General features: G+C 37.5%; 1 protein-coding gene across 1 annotated transcript; it reads left to right on the top strand.

Moving 5' to 3' along the window:
• Positions 1 to 2,616: 2,616 nt before the first annotated feature.
• Positions 2,617 to 3,471, top strand: LOC103961092 (adenylate isopentenyltransferase 5, chloroplastic-like). The gene has a single exon (XM_009351158.1). The coding sequence runs from the start codon at positions 2,617 to 2,619 to the stop codon at positions 3,469 to 3,471; it is 855 nt and encodes a 284-aa protein (XP_009349433.1).
• The last annotated feature ends 19,762 nt before the right edge of the window (positions 3,472 to 23,233 follow it).

The raw sequence follows: 23,233 nt of genomic DNA, 5'->3' as shown, positions 1-23,233 counted from the left end.
TCGAAAAAACACTAGCAAAGAGCGCCTTTATTTGCTGCCTAAAGCTCTTGCTGCTTGGGTGTGGGAATTGTTGCTTCTGGGTACCTTAGGGGCTTCGTTTTGTAATTTATCTTATTAATAGAAAAAATCTTCTATTGCCAAGAAACTGTGCGTTGCTCGCTTCATTACCTCAATAATCACAAAAGTTATAAAGAAATTACTCTTCATTTTTTTACTAAAGAATTTACTCTATGCTTAAGGAATACATTTTTTTTTTCAAACAAATAATATTTGATGAGTCCATATTATACCATGTATTTTACCTTAATCTTAGTATTAATTTATTAGTTATTTTGTGAGATTTTGATACTTTGGATTATATTTTCAATGTAGGACATTCGACTTCCTCTAGAGAAAAAAGTGATCAAACCGATAAATTTTGGAGTGATTCCAATTGAAGGATGTTCGTGAGTCTTTCAAGATGGTTGTATCAAAATTTCAGATTTTTCTACCAAGCCGTTTGACCGTGACAATGAAATAAAGTTCCAGCATGCAGCTTTCCTAAATTGACGTTTCTAGACGTTTTGGATATTTTGAAGGTCAAGATGGCATATTTTGAGGAAGATTCCTTCTGAGGATTTGTTAGAGACGTCTCAAGCTTTAAAAAGAGACCTTTCAGGACCAAATCGGGGTTGATTTAGTTGGTCAAAAGTTTGATTTTCTGAGAAGTCCGAATTTCAGTTCAAATAGGAAATCTTTTATTTCCTAGGTATCTTATTCTATTATGTTTTCTAGTTTTTAGAAGACCTTTTTTAAGTAGGATTTTATTTTGTAGTAGTATAAATAAGGCTATTTAGCCATTAGAAAAGGGAGAACATAGGCATCAATTTGGAGAACTTAGCCAGGCTTTGATGATTTGTATTTCAAAATGTTTTCTATCCATGTTCTTAATAATATTTTGTTTTATAGTTGTTCATAACTAATTTCCGTTTGCTAGGGCGATGCCTTGAGCCTTAGCATGAATACGTAGTTTTTATTTAATTGCTTATGATATTATCCATGCATACTTTGAATTATTAATCACTGTTTTTAAACTGTCTCTATATCTTAATGCTTAGTTACCATTATAATGTTTAGATAAGTAATTGGATGCAATTCGGTAGGAATGCCACCGGAGGATTGAGTATTGCTTCTTGTGAATGATAGTTGGAATGTCAGGGTTGCATGGTTTTTCAAAGGCTTTTCACAAAGCGTAATGAGTCATGTATGTTTATATTTGATCTGAATACCACAAACGGATTGCATGTTTGATATACATTCATAGAATTAGATACGCACTGATACATTGACATTAGCGGCTTAAGGAATACTGTAAAATACACATTCAAACTCTTCTTCTTCTTCTTTTTCTGTTTATTAGCTAAGGATGGTAAAGTTGTATGATTAAAGACGACCGTCTCAACTGAACAAATTCATACTATTTTATAATACAATTCATTTCTGTGCTCGTGGAAATATATATATTTGGTAAGAACAATAATATGAAACAAGTATTTGTATCCAATTGTTGCTTTTCGAACATTTACCGATTGTTTGTATCAAATTCTTTTTTTTTTTCTTTGACAAAACAAAGAAAAATAATATTCAAACATTCCCTTTTTTTTTTTTTATGTTGTCAAATAAGGTGACAGTAAAAATGGAAAGTTTATATGTAAGACTTTGACAGAAAGATTTTGATAATTAATACCCGTGGATATTTGTATCTGTATATATGCAAGAAAATTTTAAAATCATGTGGATACACTGTATTGATATCAGATTTTGGAATTATTGCTAATAACTAAAACAGATTACGATATTAGGGAATTGAAAGAAAAAAAAAAAGAAAAAGATCTAACACACACACACATATATGTGTGATAAATTAGTATATATACCCACTCGAATATTTCATGAGAAACATTTCTATTGTACTCGTTACGAAACTGTGAGTGAGAGCTAGCAAATTATAAAGCAGAGGAAACACAAAACCGATTTATTTTCGTCAAGACAAAGAAGGTCTGTGGCGAGTTTCTTGACAAGTATTTTTCTGATGAGAACTATATGTATTTTTTTCTCTTTTATACCTTTTATTAGTATATTTTATTTCCTAAATTCTAGCACTAAGCTTAGTTCAAAATGTTCTTAACCATCAGAGTTATAAGTCTTTCTGTGTACACGTGCTTCACTTGTGATTTTCTTGTTTTTTATTTTAGTTCTAAAAATTTTAAAATATAAGGTTTATGTCGATATGGCATTTTATGATTGGTTGATGTAATAAAAAGAAAGTGTAGTGACACATTTCCCCCACATATGATAGAAGAATGAGGGAAAATTTAATTTGGACTATGATTGATAACAACCATCTCACAAGGTTACGATTTACAGCTTTTTCACTATAGGTTTATTAAAAGTCACCACATGAATCACGAAAAAAACTTGGTGTATATATATATATATATATGTGTGTGTGTGTGTGTGTGTGTGTTTTATCTTTCCATTTGTTATTCAATTAGTATTTGAAGATATTAACTTCCCTTGTAAAAATGGTAAATTTGATTATTGTGTATTAAATAAATGACTGTGACAGGGAGAACTATGGAATCTGTCCATGTCAATGGTTCTGTCCACAAAAAGGCGAAGGTTGTTTTTATAATGGGTCCGACTGGGTGTGGAAAAACCAAACTTTCCATAGACCTAGCTACCCATTACGGGGGAGAAGTAATTAATTCGGACAAAATCCAAGCCTACAAAGGCCTGGACATTGTCACTAACAAAGCCACAGAATCTGAGCAACGAGGCATCCGTCATCACTTATTAGGGTTCGTAGAAGACCCAGTAGCTGATTTCTCCATTGATGAATTTTGTCGTCGTGTGCAAACTTCAATCGATGAGATCACAAGGCGCAACTGCCTCCCAATCATTGCTGGCGGATCCAACTCTTATATCGAGGCACTCATCGAAGATCCAGTGATTGAGTTTCGAAATAAATATGATTGCTGTTTTATATGGCTTGATGTGTCGTTGCCTGTGCTATATAATCGTGTGTCCAAAAGAGTTGACGAAATGGTGGCTGCAGGATTAGTGGATGAGCTTCGTGAAATGTTTGCTCCAGGGGTGAATTATGATGGTGGCATTCGCCGAGCAATCGGAGCTCCGGAGATGCATCCATACTTCATGGCTGAAATGAACAACAATATAGTAGATGATGATAAGGTTCGTAAGGAATTTCTGCTGAAAGATGGCATTTGGAAAACCAAAGAAAATACTTGTAAACTTGCTGAACGCCAAGTGCAGAAAATTCAACTTCTTAGCGACAAATGGGTTATTCATCGTATTGAAGTCACTGCTGTGCATGAGAACTGTGGAAAGGAAGCTGTGGTTGCCTGGGAAACCTTGGTTTTAAAGCCAAGTTTCACCATTGTGGATGTATTTTTGAAGAAAGATGGTTGAACTCTGCTGGAAGAAAAATACGAAAGATATATTTGGAAATCACAATAAGAAGACATTAGCTCACATATGAATTGAAGACTTGGGATTGATCTCAGAATAATTAAATGGCGTTTAGCATTGAAATATGACGTGTATTGTGAGATCATGAACAATCCTTATTTATAATTACTAAATATATGTCAATCAAGCTTATTATCAAATTTGTGATAATAATAATAATAACAATCTTATATTTTATGTCTTACCAAAATTAGTCTTACTAAATATAATAAATTTGGACAAAAACTTATTATTTATATACTCTTTTCAGAAGTTTCAGTTTGTAATTAACTTCACTTGATCATATGACAAACCTGTTTTTCTCTTACAAATGAAATAATTATCTTCATTTGTTGGGTTATCTAACTCTTAAAGTTAAAGACTACAGTCTGGTGGTATTCTTCTTCACTTCTAAGTAAAAAGTTTTAGGTTCGGATTTCGTGGATAGCAAATTCGATTCCAAATTAAACTATCCATTGTGGCTTTGCCGAACTCCCCATTCTATTGGTGTAAAATATATCGTTGTACTTAAAATAAAATTAAAATTAAAATTAAAAACTCTCAAATCCAAAAATATTAGCGAATCCCAACAACTTTTTTTTAATTACGTCACTCCAATGATATTTTGTAAGAGAAAAACATGTCTGTCATCTAACCGAGTGAAGTTAATTTTAAAAGATGATTGATGTTGTTTCCGAAAATGGATGAGATGATTGACATCATCGGAGTGGCAAAGGGTAAAGGTTAGGACGTCCCGCAAATACCTACTCTTCAGGTCGTATTAATAGGGTAAATTGCATTTTACACCCTCAAATTTAAATGCAATTATAACTTCTTATAATATCTTTAAAACATTTCAATTTCATACATTTACTATTATTCCATTTCAATTTCCATACAACCGTCTCAATTTCTGTTAAATTTTCAGTTATCTACTTATGTGGATCTCACAGGCCCTATATACATGTGACACATGAATTAAAAATTAATAAAATAATTTTTAATTATAGAAGGGCTTTCTCCTTCTTCTCTAACCCACCATTTCCTTTCTCTCTCTCTCTCTCTCTTTTCTTCTCTTGGTCTCCGCCCACCCCTCACTCTCATCTCCTCCCCACCCAATTCTTCCTACAGAACGACACCCATTGCTACCTCCAGATTTCAGGCTTTCAGGATTTTTTGGGATGTGGCCGATCTGCCTACCCTGCTAAAGTTGCTCAGGCGACCTCGCTGCACCACCGCCCGCCACCACTACCAGCAACCAAATGGCCATAGATGCTCAAAGAAGACCAAGGGTCCGGGAGCAAGAAATCATGAGCCAAGAAAAAAAGAAAATCAATAATTCAAAAGAAAGGCATAGTTCTTGTTTTCTGCAAAGGGTTTAAGGTTGCAATTCTGCAGAAAAAATGAAAAGGGTTGCGATTCGAAATAAAGGGGTCCAATCCCAAATCGGAAACATCTTTGTTGTTGTTAACAGAGGAGTTCCAAGGGCTTGTTGTTCGCAATTCCGCCGTCAGGGGTGGGGGAGTGGGTTGTGGTTTTGGTGGTGGAAGGGATGGGGGACGGACGAAGGGGAAGCGGATGCAGATGAATGGTGGACACCTGTTTTGATAGCAGGTGGTGGCCGAGGGTTTCCTTCTCTCTGACGACTTAGATCTCATCATTGCGTTGAATTTAGGGTCTCTAAATCAGTTAGCTTTGCGATTTCGATTTCCGGCGAAGATAAAGGGGCTTTGGTCGAAGTGGTTAAAGAGAGAAGGTAGAGGAGGATGTTGCCAACTTTGTTGTGGGAAGTTGGGTCCAAGATGGGGCTCTTCGATTCAAGGGCTTGGGGTTTGAAAATCACCAAGCAGAGACTTGGGCTTTATTCCATGAGGAACATTGGGTCATGGTGGTGGTCTGACATCGATAGGGAACGGCGGTGGAGCTGCCATCTGAGTCGTCTGGGTGCATCGGGTCGTCAGGGAAGAAGATGAAAAGTGGTTGCAACCACTGAGTTTGGGGTTGGAGATTTTTTGAGAGAGAGATAAGTGGGGTCATTTTGTTTTTTTTTTTTTTTTTGTTTTTTTTAAAGAAGTACGATATTTATTAATATAAGATAAAAACGTACAAAGTGGAGGATAGTGTGCTTAAATGGGCCATGATAAAAACCTTGATGAGACTTTTAACCCGGTCGAAGGGAAAAAAAGTGTCCCACACGAACAACTAACTTTACCTATCCTCACACCAAGAGAGCAAACAAGCAAAATTATAAAAAGTTGTCTTCCATAAGAGTATCCAGCAATAACTCAGAAGCAGTCCCCCTCCATTGAAATTCATCAATCTTGCCAATCCCAGATCGAGCAAGTCGATGGGCGGCGGAATTGGCCTCCTTTCTAACATGATTAAGCTTAACATGGGCAAGTTCTAGAAAAAACAAGCAGATGTCATTGATAATAGGGCCCAATATTGAAGTGTCATCCCTTGTATTCCTCATAGCAGCTAACGTGATTAATGAGTCTCCTTCAAACACCACTTGAACATCGCAGGAGCCAACTTGAATCACAAAACAAATAGCCCTACGAGCCGCAATCATTTCAGCATGCAGGGGTGAAGTCACTAATTCGAAACTCCCTGAACATGGTGCAATAAAACCACCATTGCAGTTACGTAAGATTACCCCAACACCTCAAATTCGCGTTCTTTCGTTCTACGCCCCATAGAAGTTGCACTTGATCCATCCCCCCTCAGGTTTGTGCCACTGTTGTTTTTGCACAGTTTTTGAAATCTTGGGAGGTAGATGCCATTTCTAAAAAGCTTCCAGCTATTCCACAGCTCGCAAAGAGACTTCACTTGGCAACGTTTGATTTCCATTCTATAGCAAGTCATTTCTAGCATGCCAAATACTCCACGCAGCATCAAAATTAACTCAAAGGTAGCCTTCGTAGCAGTATGAACTAACCCAACCAACCAATCAAGCAAACTTACATTACTGCCATTGTTGACCCTCAACCCCAGGTACGAAAACCACACTGCAGTTGTCATGGGGCAATCTCTCAAAACATGTTCAATAGTCTCTGGTCTTGAAGCACAAAATAAGCACATATCGTCTACCACTATTTTCCGTTTAGCTAACTTCGAACGAGTCAGTAGGGAATTTAAACAACCCCGCCATCCCAAAATTTTTACTTTCCCTGGGACACACGCTCCCCACACCTTCTTCCATAGAACACGCTCACTATTCCTTGAACCTAAGCCACCTGCCTCTAAATAACTCCCTTCCACTTCCCTACAAGCCAATTGATAAGCATTCCTAATAGATAACTGTCCATTCTTTTCATAATGCCAAATTAAGCGATGTGATGAGGGTCGCGAGCTAAGTGGAATTCGTTGTATAAAATCAACCTCCTCCTCATAAAATAACTATCTAAGCAGCGATATATTCCACACACCTACACCATTCAATATCAACCGATCCACTATCATCTCTCTGGTCCACGGCAGAGAAAGGGGAGTAATCACCTTGAAGAAAGATTCATAGGGGATCCAATCATCCTCCCAAACTCTAACAATAGACCCCGAGCCCACCTACCACCTCAAACCTTTCGTTAATACATTTCTTGAGGCCAAATGCTTCTCCAACAATAGGAGGAATTTATGTTACACATTGCCTTCAAAAACTCGCATTTTGGGAAATAACGAGCCTTGAGTAACTAGAAAGCCAAGGAATCTGGGCTTCTCACAAGCCTCCACGGCTACTTAGCTAATAAAGCTAGATTAAAAGCATAGAGGTCCCTAAAACCCAACCCACCATCCCACTTTGGTTTACACAGCATTCGCCAATCAATCCAATGTATCTTTTTCTTGCCAGGTTCCCCGCTCTACTAGAATTTAGCAAGCATCATATTCATTTTGGCACAAAAGTTTTGGGTAATAGGAAACATTGCATCGAATAAATCGGTAAGGGTTGAGCCATGGTCTTAATTAAAAGTTCTCTCCTAGCGGTGCTTAATAAATCCCCACGCCACCCATGGAGCTTTTTCCAAATTCTATCCTTCACATATGCAAAAGTTTGTTTATTCGATTTCCCGACGAACACTGGAAGTCCCATGTATTTATCATGGTGAGTCACTCCCTTTACTCCCAAAAAATCCGCCAACAATTGTTGATCGACCTCCGTAAGATTGACGCTGAAGGCTACACAACTTTTTTCAAATTTCACCGCTTGTCCCTAAGCCACTTCGTAGGCTTGTAGCAATTGCCTGATATGCACACACTCCTCCAAACTTCCCCGAGCAAACAAAAAACTATTGTCAGCAAACAAAAGATGATGGATACTTGGAGCCTCGTTGCAAATCTTGATCCATGTAATTGATCCATAGCTTCACTTTTATGTAATATGCCAAACAAACCCCTGAACACAAATGAACAGAAATATATGGACTTTATATTATCCACATCATCACTTAATGGTCAAATTAATGGTTTGACTAACGGATGTATAAGATTGTAATTAAATGATAAGTCAATGTATGTGATTGAAATGTTTTAAAGATGTTGTATGAGGTTGCAATTGCACTCAAACATGAGGGGGTAAAATGTAATTTACCCTAAGAAATATTGTAGATTCAATTATTTCTCACATTCGAGTATAAAAATACACAACAACCCCATCCAGGACTGGAAACTCAAGATTGCAAATATGTTGTGATAGTGTGCCTGGAGAGTAAAAGGGCTTCCAGGTATCGGGTGTTGGAACTAATTCAAACTTTACCCCATTACTGTTTTGATATTTTTAATTGAGGAATATATTTGCTCACCACCTTTAAGTAATGATGATTCTCACCATCCTTAAGTAATGATGATACTCACCACCCTATTTATTACTATCAGATAAGTTTAAACTTCAAAATATGTGTAATGAATAAATACAAATCTCAAAACTTAAATTCATCTAATAGTAATAAGTAGGTGGTGGGCAAAAGTTCATCCTTTTAATTGTATCAAAATGGCTTTGGACATGCTAGACGCTTTAGAGAGTATCCTCCTCTGGATGAGGACAGACTAGAGCTCCTATGAGTGGAGAAATTTTTTATTGTGACGGGAACACAGGCGATACACCATATGTTTTTATGTAAGTGGTGAGAAGTTTTATTTTGTAAGTTATTAACTTTTTAACACACATATCACACCATTTGTATAGTGACACGTGGTGTACCACCTCATGTGCCGATCACACTGAAAAATCCCTCCTATGAGTGGACATTTGTTTTCAAAAAAATGATTTTGAATATATATATAAACACACACACTAGGTTTATTGTTGGAAACACCATTTATCTGATGAGTTTTGATTATTTTGATTAATTGAGATCATTCTTTCATTATTAGGCATGATCATGCATCTGCTAGTCCAACGTCACCGCTACTAGATCACGAAGGAGGCGCAAAACAAGAAAATGTGAGTGGACAAAAATATTCTCTTCTTGAAATAGAATTTTACAGCTTAATTTTCACGTATTCCATAATTCTGAATAAAAGTACATACAATCCTTGTTACAAAAGGAAACAAAAAAAAGGACACAATATCCTTCCTAAAACATGAGTCTAATAATTACTAAATATTTACATTCCTTTTCTCCTAAAATCTTGACTCATTCCGATACTCCCCCTCAAGTTGGAGCATAGATGTTACACATGCCCAACTTGATAAGTGAGTCATCGAAGCTCCTACTACACAGAGATTGAGTAAGGATATTCGCAAGTTGTTCCTCAGAGTTCACGAACGGTATTAACACAATCTTCTTCTCCAGCTTTTCTTTGATAAAATGTCGATCAACCTCAACATGCTTAGTCTTGTCATGATGTACCAGTTTCTCATCTTTTTCTTTAGCGAACTTATTATCACAATACAATTTCGTTGCCTCCTTCTATTTAAAACCAAGACCCTAAAGCAACTTTCATAGCCAAAGAATCTCACACACACCATGTGCCATACCCCTATACTCGGCTTCGACAGAGGATGGTGATACCACATTCTGCTTCTTGCTCCGCCACGTAACCAAATTACTTCCAACGAATGTAAAATACCCAGATGTAGATTGTCTATCAATCACATTACCTGCTCAATCAGCATCAGTAAATCCCTTAATCCTCATATGTCCATGAAGAGCACAAATAGAACGATCGTGAAATGGGTGCGCAACCTAGAGATATAGCCGTATCTCTTCATACAAAATTCCCTTTCCCGGAGCAAACTTCAAATATGCCAAAATTCTCATTACTGCCGCCATATGATCCACACTTGGTGAGTGCATAAATTGACTAACCACATTTACTGCATAGGCAATATCCGAACAAGTGTGAGACAAATAAATCAGCCTCCCCACTAGCCATTGATATCTACCCTTGTCAACCGGTTCCTGATCTGTATAAATCCCCAAATAATGGTTCTCTGCGATGGGAGTGTCCGTAGGTTTCCATCCCAGCATGCCTATAAATCTAGAACATATTTACATTGAGACAAGAAGATACCTCTAGATGACCGGGCGACTTCCACTCCAAGGAAATATTTCATATCTCCCAAATTCTTCATCTCGAACTCGGCGGCAAGACTTTGTTCTAATTTCGTCATCTCCTTTGAATCATCACCCGTTATTATCATGTCATCCATATAAATAATTAGGATCGTCACTTTACCACTTCTCCATTTCATAAATAACGTATGATCAGAGTGACTTTGATAATACACAATCCTCCTCATAACTTGAGTAAATCTACCAAACCACGCACGAGCTGATTGCTTAAGCCTGTAAAGTGACTTTCGCAACCTACATACTCCGGTTTTCCCTCCGGCTTTATACGCCGAAGGAAAATCCATATACACTTCTTCTTTCAAGAGCCTATGAAGAAAAGCATTTTTTACATCAAACTGTTTCAGTGGCCAATTCAAATTTGCAGCTAAAGAAATAAGAACTCATACTTTATTCATCTTCGTTACTGGAGAAAAGTGTCCTAATAATCAACACCATAAGTTTGAGTATAACCCTTTGCTACTAACCTTACTTTGTACATGTCCACCGATCCGTCTGCCTTGTATTTGATTGTAAAGACCCATCTACACCTAACCGGTTTTTTTTCCTCTTGGTAGCTCCATTACCTCCCACTTATCATTCTTATGTTGTGCCATCATTTCTTCATCCATTGCAGCAGCCCATTTAGGATCCTTCAAGGCCTCCTCAACACGAGTTGGTGCTTGGATTGCTTCCACATTATTTACCCAAGCTTGACGTTTCGGTGCAAAGTTCGAGCATGACACATAATTAGCTATTGGATACTTCACTTTTCCTGCAGGTGAAAACCTGTCAGGAGGAACACCACGATTTTGCCTTGCTACAACTTATATGTACTCATAATATTATCTGGATTAGTTACATGAGCATCAGTAACATTTACCTTAGGAATATTCAGAGAAGACATATTGGGTGGCACTATAGAGCTCGAGAGAAGGGAGTGTGGGTTCGATAGCTGCTGGTTCGGCAAACTCCTGCCGATACTCTGCATCAGACTCGGCAGGCTATTACTGAGAAGCTTCATCAGGTTCGATGCTCGGCAGCTGAACAATACTCCAACATTTAGCAGGTTATTGCTGAGAGCCCTTATTGTCTTCATTCTCGGCAGTGCATTGCCAAAAGCCTTCACAATTTTCTTTTTCAACACACGATCCCCCTGAGCTATATATTACATTGTTTAGTATCTCCAACTACCCAAGATCACCACTAATATTCTCCTCCTGGTGATCAGAAAGTGATGGAATCGAAGCATAAAAATACTTGAATAGAGAAAGTCACATCCATGGTCACATACATATGGCGACTTTTAGGGTGGTAGCACTTATACCCTTTTTGTTGGGGAGAAACTCCAAGAAAGACACATCGGAGAGCACATGGATCTAATTTACTACGATGATTCTTGTGAATATGAACATAGGCTACACACCCAAACACACGAGGTGTAAGAGTATTGGTGGACACTACAGGAACAAATTATGTCAATACTTGGAGAGGTGTACAAAAGTCCACAACCCGAGATGGCATACTGTTAATCACATACATGGCATAGGTAGCAGCTTCAGGCCAGAACCATTTAGGTATAGACGCCCCAATCAGCAAGGCACGAGCAGTTTCTAGAATATGATGATTCTTTCTCTCAGCAACTCCATTTTGTTGTAGGGTATGAGGACAAGTAGTTTCATGTAGAATCCCTTGATCCCGAAGAAGGCTAGCCAATTCGGAACCAATATATTCACCTCCATTATCAAAGCAGAGAACCTTAATAACAGAGGAATATTGTGTTGCAATCATTTGAGCGAATGACCGAAACACCGTACTAACGTCACTTTTATTCTTCATTACATAATCCAAGTCATACGAGTGCAATCATCAATGAAGGTAACAAACCATTTAATACCAGAAAGAGTACTAATAGGAGATAGACCCCAAATTTCAGAGTGCACAAGATCAAATGGGAACAATCTTTTATTTATACTAGGAAGAAACGAAGCGCGATGACTCTTCTCAAGAATACATACTTCACAATGTAAGTCTGATTCTTTTATTTCATGAAATAAACTAGGCAACATATGCCTTAAATAACCAAACGAAGCATGTCCTAACCAACGATGAAATAACCACACTTCTTGTAAATTATTGGTACGGGATGCTCGAACTGTATTAGCACTTCTAGGAACGACGTCATCTTAACCGACGATGAAATAACCACACTTCTTGTGAATTAGTGTCACGCCCAGTTATCTCCTTGGTCTGAATATCCTGAAGTAAACAAAAAATTGGATACATAAGTACGACACAATCTAATTGCTCAGTAACTTGAGGAATGGACAACAAATTATGCGATAACGATGGAACAAGCAAGCAGTGATGAAGGGGAAGAGTTGGTGTGAGGTTCACAATGCCGACCCCCAAAACTGGTAGTGTTGTTCTGTTAGTCGTTGCAATACACTTCCATGGAGTTGTCGTCATAAAAGTAAATAAATTCTTATCAAACGCCATATGACCTGTTGCACCCAAGTCTAGAATCCAACCTATATGATGTTCCATATCAGAGGCTAAAGGAACGCGCCCCATACTACCTGGAGTGGCCGAATTTTCACTAGGTGTGGTCCTAGTCAATAAGCTTTGACTCGGATCACTAAAGGAAGGCATGGCAGGTATGGCATCCTTGGTGGCAATGGCAACAGGTGCACAGCTTCCACTTACTCCATTAACGGCTCGTTCTTGGCACGTAACTTTTTCTTCAATTCAGGGAACCATTCAGGTACTCCATGTTTCTGAAAACATGTATCTTCCATATGATAGGTTTTCCCACAAAAAGTACACTTCAAATCATCCTTATTTTCCCAAGTAAATGGCCGAGAGTTTGTTGATGACGATGGGTTAAAGGGTCGGCCGACCAAAGGTGGTCGTGACACCATAGCCACTGGGAGGGGCTCCTCCTTGGTTCCCAACGCCATTACTTCCCATCATAATTGCATGGTGTTGTGCTTCTCGCCTAACAATAGAAAACACTTCATCCACGGATGGTAAGGGTTGAGTTCTCAAAATATCACTACGTACTTTATCAAATATACCATCAACTCCTACTTGGAAGGCATACGCACGATCTAGTTGGATCTCTTCTCAAAGTATCTTCAAGTCAATAGCACATTCCATCTTGATTGGTCTTCTTTGATTCAATTCTTGCCAAACAGCTTTGAGATCGGTATAATACACACCAATAAGCCGCCCCTCTTGTCGAAGTAGGAATGACTTCACCTTTGACTCATAAATCTGAGAGATATCAGACCCATCATAATACGTTCGAGCAACTTCTTCCCAGACTTATGTAAATGTACGAAGATGAATGAAAAATCTCATGATAGTAAGATCCATGGAATTGATCAACCACCCTTTTACAATTGCATTCCCTATCTCCTAAGCTTCATACTTGGCACTGTCCTCCTTGGGCTCTTTGATGCTCCTTGTCACGAACCCTTTCTTACCACGTCCAGTGATATGCATCTGCAATACCTTGGACCAAAGAAGATAGTTTGATCCATTAAGTTTTACAGTACTCGGTACGGCTAAAGCATCACTCTAAATAACAACCGGATTCACGACTAAACCGTGGGTAAAGCCATGCGCCCCACCCTCCAATTTCAACCACAACTCTCCTTTGTCACTCACCATTGATCATGGCAACAGCACAATACACAACACGCACGCAGTAGCAGTCGGTCTTGCTACAAGGATGCAGCAACAAACCAGAAAAACCTGCTTTGTTTTTTTCTTCCTTCTTCACGACAACGGCAGCATGGTAGGATTAGGGTTACAATTTGGCTCTGATGCTAAATAGAATTTTAGGGCTTAATTTTCCTGTATTCCATAATTCTAAATAAAAGTAGATATAATCCTTGTTACAAAAGGAAACAAAAAAAAAAGGACACAATATCCTTCCTAAAACATGACTTTAATAATTACAAAATATTTACATTTCTTTTCTCCTGAAATATTAACTCACTCCAATACATACCCTTGTTAAAACCATATAGCGTAGAAACCTATACTACTAAATAAGGCGTAAAATTGGCCAACATCTCTAGAAATATAGTATTCGTAAAGCATAGAAATCTAAATCATAATGATACGCCAATGGTAATGCAAACTACATACTTGAGTGGAGACTCTAACCCAAAGTAAGTACCCTGTCGGGACTCTACCTGAAACGTTGGGACTCGAACCCAAAATAAGATAGGAGTTTGGAATCTAACCAAAAATAAGTATCATGTCGGGACTCTACCCGAAATTTTTGGACTCGAACACAAAATAAGATAGGAGTTTGGACTCTAATCCAGAATATGAATGTCATGACAATAATATACCCTTTCGACCGCATAAAGAAAAGGTACCATGACATGAGGGCATGTAGTGGCGGATCCAAGAAAAAATGTAAAAATTCACAAATATTTCTTAGAAATATAAATTTAAAAATTAAACTATGTTTCCATCATTCGTAATTTATACAACAAATAACAATACAAGTTACAATTATCCTTCATTATCAATGGGAGAAAAAACATTGCTCTCGATATAAACCATTATGCTATCACTCAACCATTGATCTTCCATTCGATAACGCAATGCACTTTTCACAATATTCATAGCGAAAAATGCTTTCTCCTTTGAGGGCTGGAGCAGTAGCAACCAGTATAACTAAAGCCAATGTAATTAGCAAATACACATGATTATAAACTCATACAAACCAACTCCTCACACAAAACTCAACTCATTCAATAATCTAGATAAAAACTTTCATCAATTTATCAACACAAATTGAAATGGAGCTACAAAACATAAAGTCAAGCAACTAAAAAAACGTAGTGTATATTATTTGTTGAAATATAATTACAAAAAGGATGAATATTATTATTCATTGTTATTCTTTCTACATAAAAAAGAGAGTAATTGCAACTCATTGTGCTGATAGGATTCTAGACTCAACAGATTATGCCACGTATCAAAATAATACAAGACGACGTCGTTCATAAAATAGAAAAATAGGGTTTCAGGTTGTCCTCTTCGAATCGCACAAGGCCTCATATTCTGCAAGACTGCAACCCAGTAACTGAATGTGATCTCAGTGTAATACAAGGGAAATCTTTTCCCAATTTCAGACTCTGGATAATGCATACCAATTAGTGCATAAGATCATAATCCAATTCAATTATCAAATGCATAATCATGATGTGGTGCTGCTTCATGCAACGTGGATGAGATCAAGCATGTGATTTCATGCCAGGTTTAATCACCATAATTAAATAAATGAAGAAGGTCAGGATGGAATAAAGGTGTGATTATGCTTGTTTGACGCGCTAAGGCACGTGGGTGTTTGATTGATGTGATACGGCACGTGGAGTTCAATTGCATATGAAATAAAGCCTCAGAGGCACGGTGTAAGTGGAATTATTTCCACAACATGTCTCTATAGGTACCGTTTGGTATGCAAACGGGACAGAATGGGACAGAATGGGATGGAATGAAACGGAACAGAATGGAGGTTTCATGCTACGTTTGGTGTACGCTCCGGCCGGAATGGAATAAAGGATTAAATGACAATCGTACCCATCCACTCCGACGAGTTTGGTCTTACCTAAGCCACTGTGGACGAGTTCAACGTCATCCCTCACATCTTCCGCCTAATCCTCGCTGTCCCATCCCTCGAGCAATGACGTCGGCCACATCCTGCAAGTGGCTGGTCTTGAGGTTTTCGCGGAGGAGGGCAACGGTCTCGTTGTGAGACTAGTAGGGAGGAGGGAGGCGGTGGGAAGAAGGTGGGATTGGGTTCGGATTTACTGGGATTGGGTTAGCCCAGGCTACTGGGTTTGTGGTGGAGGATGAGGAGGCTACAGGAGAGAGGGAGGCTACGGGAGAGAAAGGGTAGGTAGTGAAATTAATGAAAGGAATGAGGGGTAGTGTTGCCCAAAAATTTATAATTTTGTGTTCCATGAGCTGGAACAAGTCGTTCCAAGGGGGAAAGTGGCACAAAAATTTGACTAAAATTCGTTCCACAGGACAGCGCTGAAGGAAAAATTTTGTCCTAGCTAAGAACATGTAAGAACATTTGAATACATATGCAAACTAATAACACTTTAAAGTAGGCATGCATTCAAAAACAATTCATAAAACCCATGACTTTCAAAGCCTAGTATATGGTGAACCATAAGACTCTTTAACAATATTAAAGAGAATAAGAATTTAGAGATTCTTTACCCTTGAAGCTCATCCTTGATTGCACAAGGGATTCACCCAAGTGGAGGGCCTTCAAGTCACCTCCTTGCTCCTTGGATCTTCCTTGTGATTTTCTCCCTTTTAGTGCTCCTTTTCTTCTTTGAGGATTTGAGGATTTGTTCTCCAAAACACCAAAAGTTTGGTGTCTCTAAGTCTCCACACCAAAGATGTTGTGTGAAGATGAAATGGATGACTTAGGGAAGAAAGATTGCTAGATGTTCCTCACCTAAGGTGGCCGGCCTCTATGTAGAAAATGAGAGAATATGTTTCACCCAAATTCAATTAGAAAACCCTAAGGATGAAATGGCTATAAAAATGTCTTTATACCACCTCACAATGGAGTGGCAAACTTGCAATTAAGCCAAGTTCACTACCCTCCACCCTTATGGCCGGCCTCTATGTAGTTATTGGGCTTAATTGCCCATTTTGTTTTAGTTGTCATACAACTTAAACATAATGGGCCTTGTGGACCAAAACGTTTTTGTGCCCCAAAGCCCAAAACTAACTTAAACGCCCAATACGAACGTTTCGTATAATTAATTAACTATTTAATTAATCTTGACCATTCTTCAATTAAACCATTTAATTGCTTATCCATTTCATATAATTTCTTCACTTATATCTTTACTCGGTGTACGATCCATTAGGTTCCAATTAGCGAGGTAGTGGGCGATGTTACTCTTAACGATCGATTGTGAATTGAAACCACATTTCAATTCTCCCTTAAAATTAGTGTTTGCTAATCTTTAGGGCTTCCACAAACCATGGGTGACGCCTAGCAGCATGTCATGGTTACCCAAGCTAAGTAGAAGTGGTTGGAGAACCTATCCAGTTACAACTACAATGCAATATGGTCCTTCTCTAATACAATACTCTTAATCACATTGTTTAAGTGATAGTTTGTTTCATGTCTACTATCCAATGTGATACTTCTCTATATGATTCAATTGAATAAGATTTGGAACATCTTCCTTAGTCATATTCATATGCTTTGGCCAAAGACTCTCGAATCATATCTTAGAGTATTCTCCTTCCATCATGGAAGGTTAGAGATCCCTTGTTGTGCATTCATATGCCTACATGACTAGATAGCTTGACCCCAACAATGCCGTGGACACTCCAATGGAATGCCGTTGACATAATCAAAGATCAAGGACCTAACCATTAGACATCAATGATGCCTCAGGTCAAAGGACTACTTTGCATATTGCAACTATTGAGTTCTCACATGACATGTATGTTCGAACTCTCGTTTGATCGTTGTTCAGTGTACTCGATTACTCTTTCGAGCACCTATGTGTTTGCCTTAGTGTCCAACACCAAATGACTTGAGACTAGTTCATACTCACGCTTGAGTCGACATAACACATACTAACCTTAGCGGATTGTCAATGCCCAATTGGCAATCCTATGGCTAGGAACGTTTTAGGAATGAACATAAGAGAAAGGTCTCGTTAATTTAACTAACTTAAATCACTTGTCTCTTAGATCAAATACATTCCTTGGATTCCCTTATTGCTTAAACACAAGATACTATAAATAGTGATTAACAATAAGCTTTGCCCTCTATTAAACATATAAAAGTTTAACACAATAAGTATTCCAAAAAGCTATTACATCAAATGAGTGGCTTTGTGGGCATACTTCCAACAAGCGCATCCCAGGAAAATTGGCTCACCAAACGTGGGATGAGTGTATCCCGTCCCACTGCGTTCCATCTCATCCCACGTACTAAATGGTACCATAACGACTAGGTGCTCTACAACAATAAAAGGACTTCCAACTTAATACAAAAACTGCCCTGAGCAAATTTTCTCTCTACTACGAGAAACCCTTTTAAACTTTTGAGAAAACACTAACTTTTTTTAACTTCATCAACATATCTTCAGTTTGGATTAACATTATTGTGTTGGCAACCGGTGACATCTTCAATTTGGATTAACAGCACTGGAGCCGTAAAGTCAGGCGATTAGTTTGGAGCAACCGCACTGCTTCAAGTTTGTTTGACTATCTATCCAAGTATATTTCAGCGAGGAGTTTTTGGTCTTCTTATTGAAAGAGATCATCTAATTAGCCTTCTCGGCAAAGTAAGGTGTTACCAGGTTACTCAGTGTTTGGCACATTGAAAGTCGAACCTTTATCGAACTTCGCAGTGACTAGCAGCCTTGTCTTCTGGCTATAGAACCAAGATGGCAAGATGTTTTCCTTCCTCGGTCGTGATCGTTTGTACACAGAAGTCAGCAATGCACTCGACACACCACCATCGCATTCATTAGACTCGTCAACGGAGCTCAGTGGCGAGTTGGCATGCCCGCATTCACCAGAATGACGTAGATAGGTAAAGCGAGGCAAAAAAAAATTTCTTGATGCCCATGGAGCGAAAAAAGATTCTTGATACCCATAAAGTGAGGCAAAAATCATTCGCCCATATGTTAAAAATGAAAGCTCCTGATGCCCTTACAAGAACAATGGTAAACAAAGATAGAGCTCGATTTAATACTTTGTTAGATGAAGAACATTTTCCTTACATTCCTAAATACATATCAATTTCATTTGAAGCATGGTTGGATAAAATGACCGGTAGGCAATTTTTTGCTCGGGCCCCAATCAAGCTTCGGCGTAAGAAAATTATCAATTTGGTCGAAGGAGAAGTTAGGCCACTTATTTTTCTAGGTCGGGACTGAAAATTTGGTTGGCTTAGAAGAAACTGTTTCTGATACTTTGTCAGAGGAATTTTTCAATGACAAACAAGGCCAAACCACAGTCTTAGACAAAAAAACCATGTCAATCGATATGGTTATTGGAGATAAAGCTGATGTGAAACAATCCCGGTTAGCTGAGTTGTTCGAGTTAAAAACTAAAATCGTGAAGTGATTATACTCAGGGGGCATAGTACCTCGGATCACTTTCCAGTGGAAGTATCAGAAAATTTGCAAAATGCGGTTGTTTCATGTCAAAGCGTGAAACAAAATCATATTAACAACGATGGAATAAAAAATCTCAGCTCAAAATAAAGTATTGTCGGCCTCTTCCTTGTTATAGTTTGGCTACTTTTATTTCTATTTGTTAAAAAATATATAATTTTTTTTAACCATTCGGTTATTTCAGCGATTGATACTTAAGAAAATAAGGGGCAACAAGCAACATTAAATTTGGCCTGTATTATATTTTGGCTGAGCATTAAATTCAGCCTATATTAAGTATTGGTTGAGCCTTAAATTCAGCCTATGTTAAATATGGGTAATGCTAGAGAAACCAAAGTTTTTAAACTAAATTTGCAAACTAAATGTTGTGGTTGTAGATGATTATTAATTAAGTATCAATTAATGTGCTTATTTCTTATTATTGATACATCATTTAGTTTCAAAATTTGGTATCCCTAACGTTATCCATTAAATATTGATCGAGCATTAAATTCGGTATGTGTTAAATATCGTCCGAACGTTAAACATTGGCTTAACATTAAATTCGGACTATATTAATAGGGACAATACTTGAATACTCAATGGAGAGTACCCAAATTTACTCACTCTAATGTGGCCCAATAATATTACAACATGTGTATTTCAAAACTTTATCCCAATATTTGCTATCTTACTAACCAAACACTCAATTATCATTTTAAACTCATAACCAAACACCTTTCATCTTCTTTCTCATTTTGTTAGATGCCTGGCTGATCTGCCATAGCTAATCCATGGACCACAGCGACCCCATATCCTCCTTCTACCAAACCCTCACCCTATGTGTGCATATTTTCATATGTTTTTATTATATTCTTCCCTTGGATTTTGTATATATGAATGGGTTAAATGAACTAATTTATATTGTTTTAATTTATAGGCATTCAATACTGAAGTTATGTAGAAATGAAGTGAAAAATGAGCTTTTTTGGTATGTAGAGTAATTCCAGTGGAGCACGAGCCTAACTAGCTGCATGAAGACATGTGCATTACAACAAGAAGATGAAACCGAGCGGTTTTGGAATCAGATAGACATGGGAATGCTATTCAATAGACTTTAGGAGAGAACTTAATTTCAAGTTTTTATTATTTCCGTTTATTTTTCCTTTTCTTTAATAAGGCTCCATTAGTGATAGGATTTTAGTGGGGTTTTAATTGTTATTTTTCTTTCTTGAACACCTTCTTGTTGTGGGTTTTATATAAGGAGGTTACTTCTCCTTATTAAGTTAAAGAGCCAGCAAAAACAGAACCAAAAATCATATTTTAGATGGGGTGTTGTGGCAAGGAAGGGAAGAGAGAAGAGCTTTTCTAACTTAACAATATCCGTGCTTAGGTAAATAATACGTGAAGATGAAACCGATGCAGAAATGAAGTGAAAAATTAGCTTTTTGGGTGTGTAGAGTAATTCCAATGTAGCACGAGGCTAACTAGCTGTACGAAGACATGTGCATTACAACAAGAAGATGAAACCGAGCAGTTTTGGAATCAAATAGACATGGGAATGCTATTCAATGGACGTTAGGAGAGAACCTAATTTCTAGTTTGTATTATCTCCGTTTATTTTTTCTTTTCTTTAATAAGGACTTAAAGTCCATTAGTGATAGGATTTTAGTGAGGTTTTAATTGTTATTTTTCTTTCTTGAACACTTTCTTGCCGTGGGTTTTATATAAGGAGGCTACCTCTCCTTATTAAGTTAGAGAGCCACCAAAAACAGAACCAAAAATCATATTTTAGATAGGGGTTGAGGCAAGGAAGGGAAGACAGAAGAGCTTTTCTAGTTTTTTTTCTTTTCCAGGGCTATGATGTAGTTTGATCATAAATACTTAATTGCCTTGTGGCATTGTTATTATCAAGTTTTTCATCTTTATTGAGTATCTTTTGCTATTAGTAATGCGCTTGATTTTTATTTAAATGCTTGATCACCATCTAGGTTTAAATTAGGTTGATTTGATGCAAGTTAGAGTGGATGCCATACTTAACTTGGGTTTAGCTTCTTGCAATTGATACCATAAACACCTATTTGTAGATGCCATACAATTAGGGTTTGTGTGATTTTCCAACGATTTCCATAAAGCTTAATGGGTTCTTACTTGTTTAAATTAATCTAGTTGTCATAGAGGGTTAACATGTAAGGATACTTTTGATATAACCAGATGCCATGGCCTTCGAATAATTTAGGGAAAATCGATCATCAATATTGGGGAACTACTTAAGCATAACATATTAAGGGAATTAAGTAGAATTGGTTACAGTGAATTCGGATGCCCTAGGTTTTCTTTTCCTATATTTTAATTGTAATATTTTATGCATTTTTTTTAAGTTGTATTTCATTTCAGTTTAATTCAAATCATATCTATCTTTTCTTTTTTCTTTTTTTGTCAAAGCTTCTCAAATATAATTTGTTTCAATTTAATTAGTAAGACTTTAGAATCAATTTGATCTCTATGGGACGATATACATGCTTATATGCTATACAATTATCTAATTCGTATACTTGCGAGCACTAAAATTCAAGACTTAAATGAGTTTAATTTTGGTTCTGTAGTTTGATAGTCGACGCCCGCATCAGAGGATTTTCTCTCTCTTTCGTTCTTTCTCTTTGAATCAACATCAAAAGGAAGTCGTTGAATGCAATCGACGTCGATGATGACATGGTTTCTAGCGAAGGCCAGAGAAGTGGTTGTGGATACGTTCTATAGTTTGATAGTCGACGCCAATGTTGACGTGGTCTCCGACAAAGGAAGGGGAGGGAAGTGGTCCTGCCATGGCTACGATAAAAAGAGGGTTTAGGGGCAAGATGATAGAGAGATTGGAGGAGAAGATACTAGTGGGTTTGACGGAGGAGACGAGGTTTCCGGCATTGAAACTGGCAAAAACAAGAAGGAGATGGAGGCTGGGAAGGGAAGGGTGTTGGGGAAGAAATGGGTTGTCTGGATGTGTAGTTAACATTGTGTTTGGTTACATCTTTATAGAACTTATATTGAAACAGGTGATTTGTTCTCATTGGGCTTGTCAATCTTTTGGGTACTCCCCATTGAGTAGCCCAAGTATTTTCCTATTAATATTGCTAGATCTTTAAATTCAGCCTATATTAAGTATTGGTCTAACATTAAATTCGGCCTACTTTAAATATAGGATAATGTTAGGAAGATCAAATTTGTAAACCAAATTTGCAAATTAAATTATGTGTCACCAATAGAAAATAAGCACGTTAATCAACACTTAAGTGATAATCCAATCATTTGGTTCGTAAAATTTAATTTAAAATTTTGATCTCTCTAGTATTAGACTTTGCTTGTATTAAATGTTGGCCGAGCAGCAAATTCAGAATATATTAAATACTCGTTGAGCAATAAATTCTGCCTATTATAGGCTGAACTTTTAATTCGGCCTGAATTAATTTTGATGCCAATTAAATACGGCCTTCTTTTGACCATCATTCACTGATGCCAATCAATTTTTTGCAGCATTCATGGTGATGCTCGCTAAAGTATTTGGTGGAGTTATTTGGTGGCAGCCAAGTTCAAAAGCAAATAATAAATTTTCTTAACCATCGATCGGCTTACGGGCCGAAGCTCAAAAAGACTGGGGAGCAATGTTTGGACCTAAGCCTGTGTAATCGAGATCGTTAAATGAGCAATCGAGACCGTTAAATGAGCATAGTTCGGTACTGTTCAAGGGATAACATTGTAGTTTTTAGTCATAATAATTATCTCTTAAGGATGGTTGAACCGTTGGAAGAAAAATATGTAAGACATTTTTTAAAATCACGATAACAAGATATTAGGACCATAAATTAAATAAACCAAATAAATATAAAAGAAATTAATTTCTCGCTTGAATTTGAAGACATGGTTGGGTTTGATTTCAAAATTGTCTTTTACTCTACATTCTAAAGGCTCTTGCTAGTGAATGGGGTTTAGCATTGTAATAGGATC

This window comes from the organism of the source record quoted next, unplaced genomic scaffold, assembly GCF_019419815.1.
Source record: "Pyrus x bretschneideri cultivar Hongxiangsu unplaced genomic scaffold, Pyrus_bretschneideri_v1 Contig34, whole genome shotgun sequence".
Lineage (NCBI taxonomy): Eukaryota > Viridiplantae > Streptophyta > Magnoliopsida > Rosales > Rosaceae > Pyrus > Pyrus x bretschneideri.
The sequence above is the reverse complement of the archived record's forward strand: the minus strand, read 5'-3'. Positions and strand labels throughout refer to the sequence as shown.

Excerpts from the sequence above, each read along its gene's own strand:
- LOC103961092 (XM_009351158.1), top strand. The coding sequence starts at position 2,617 with ATGGAATCTGTCCATGTCAATGGTTCTGTCCACAAAAAGGCGAAGGTT.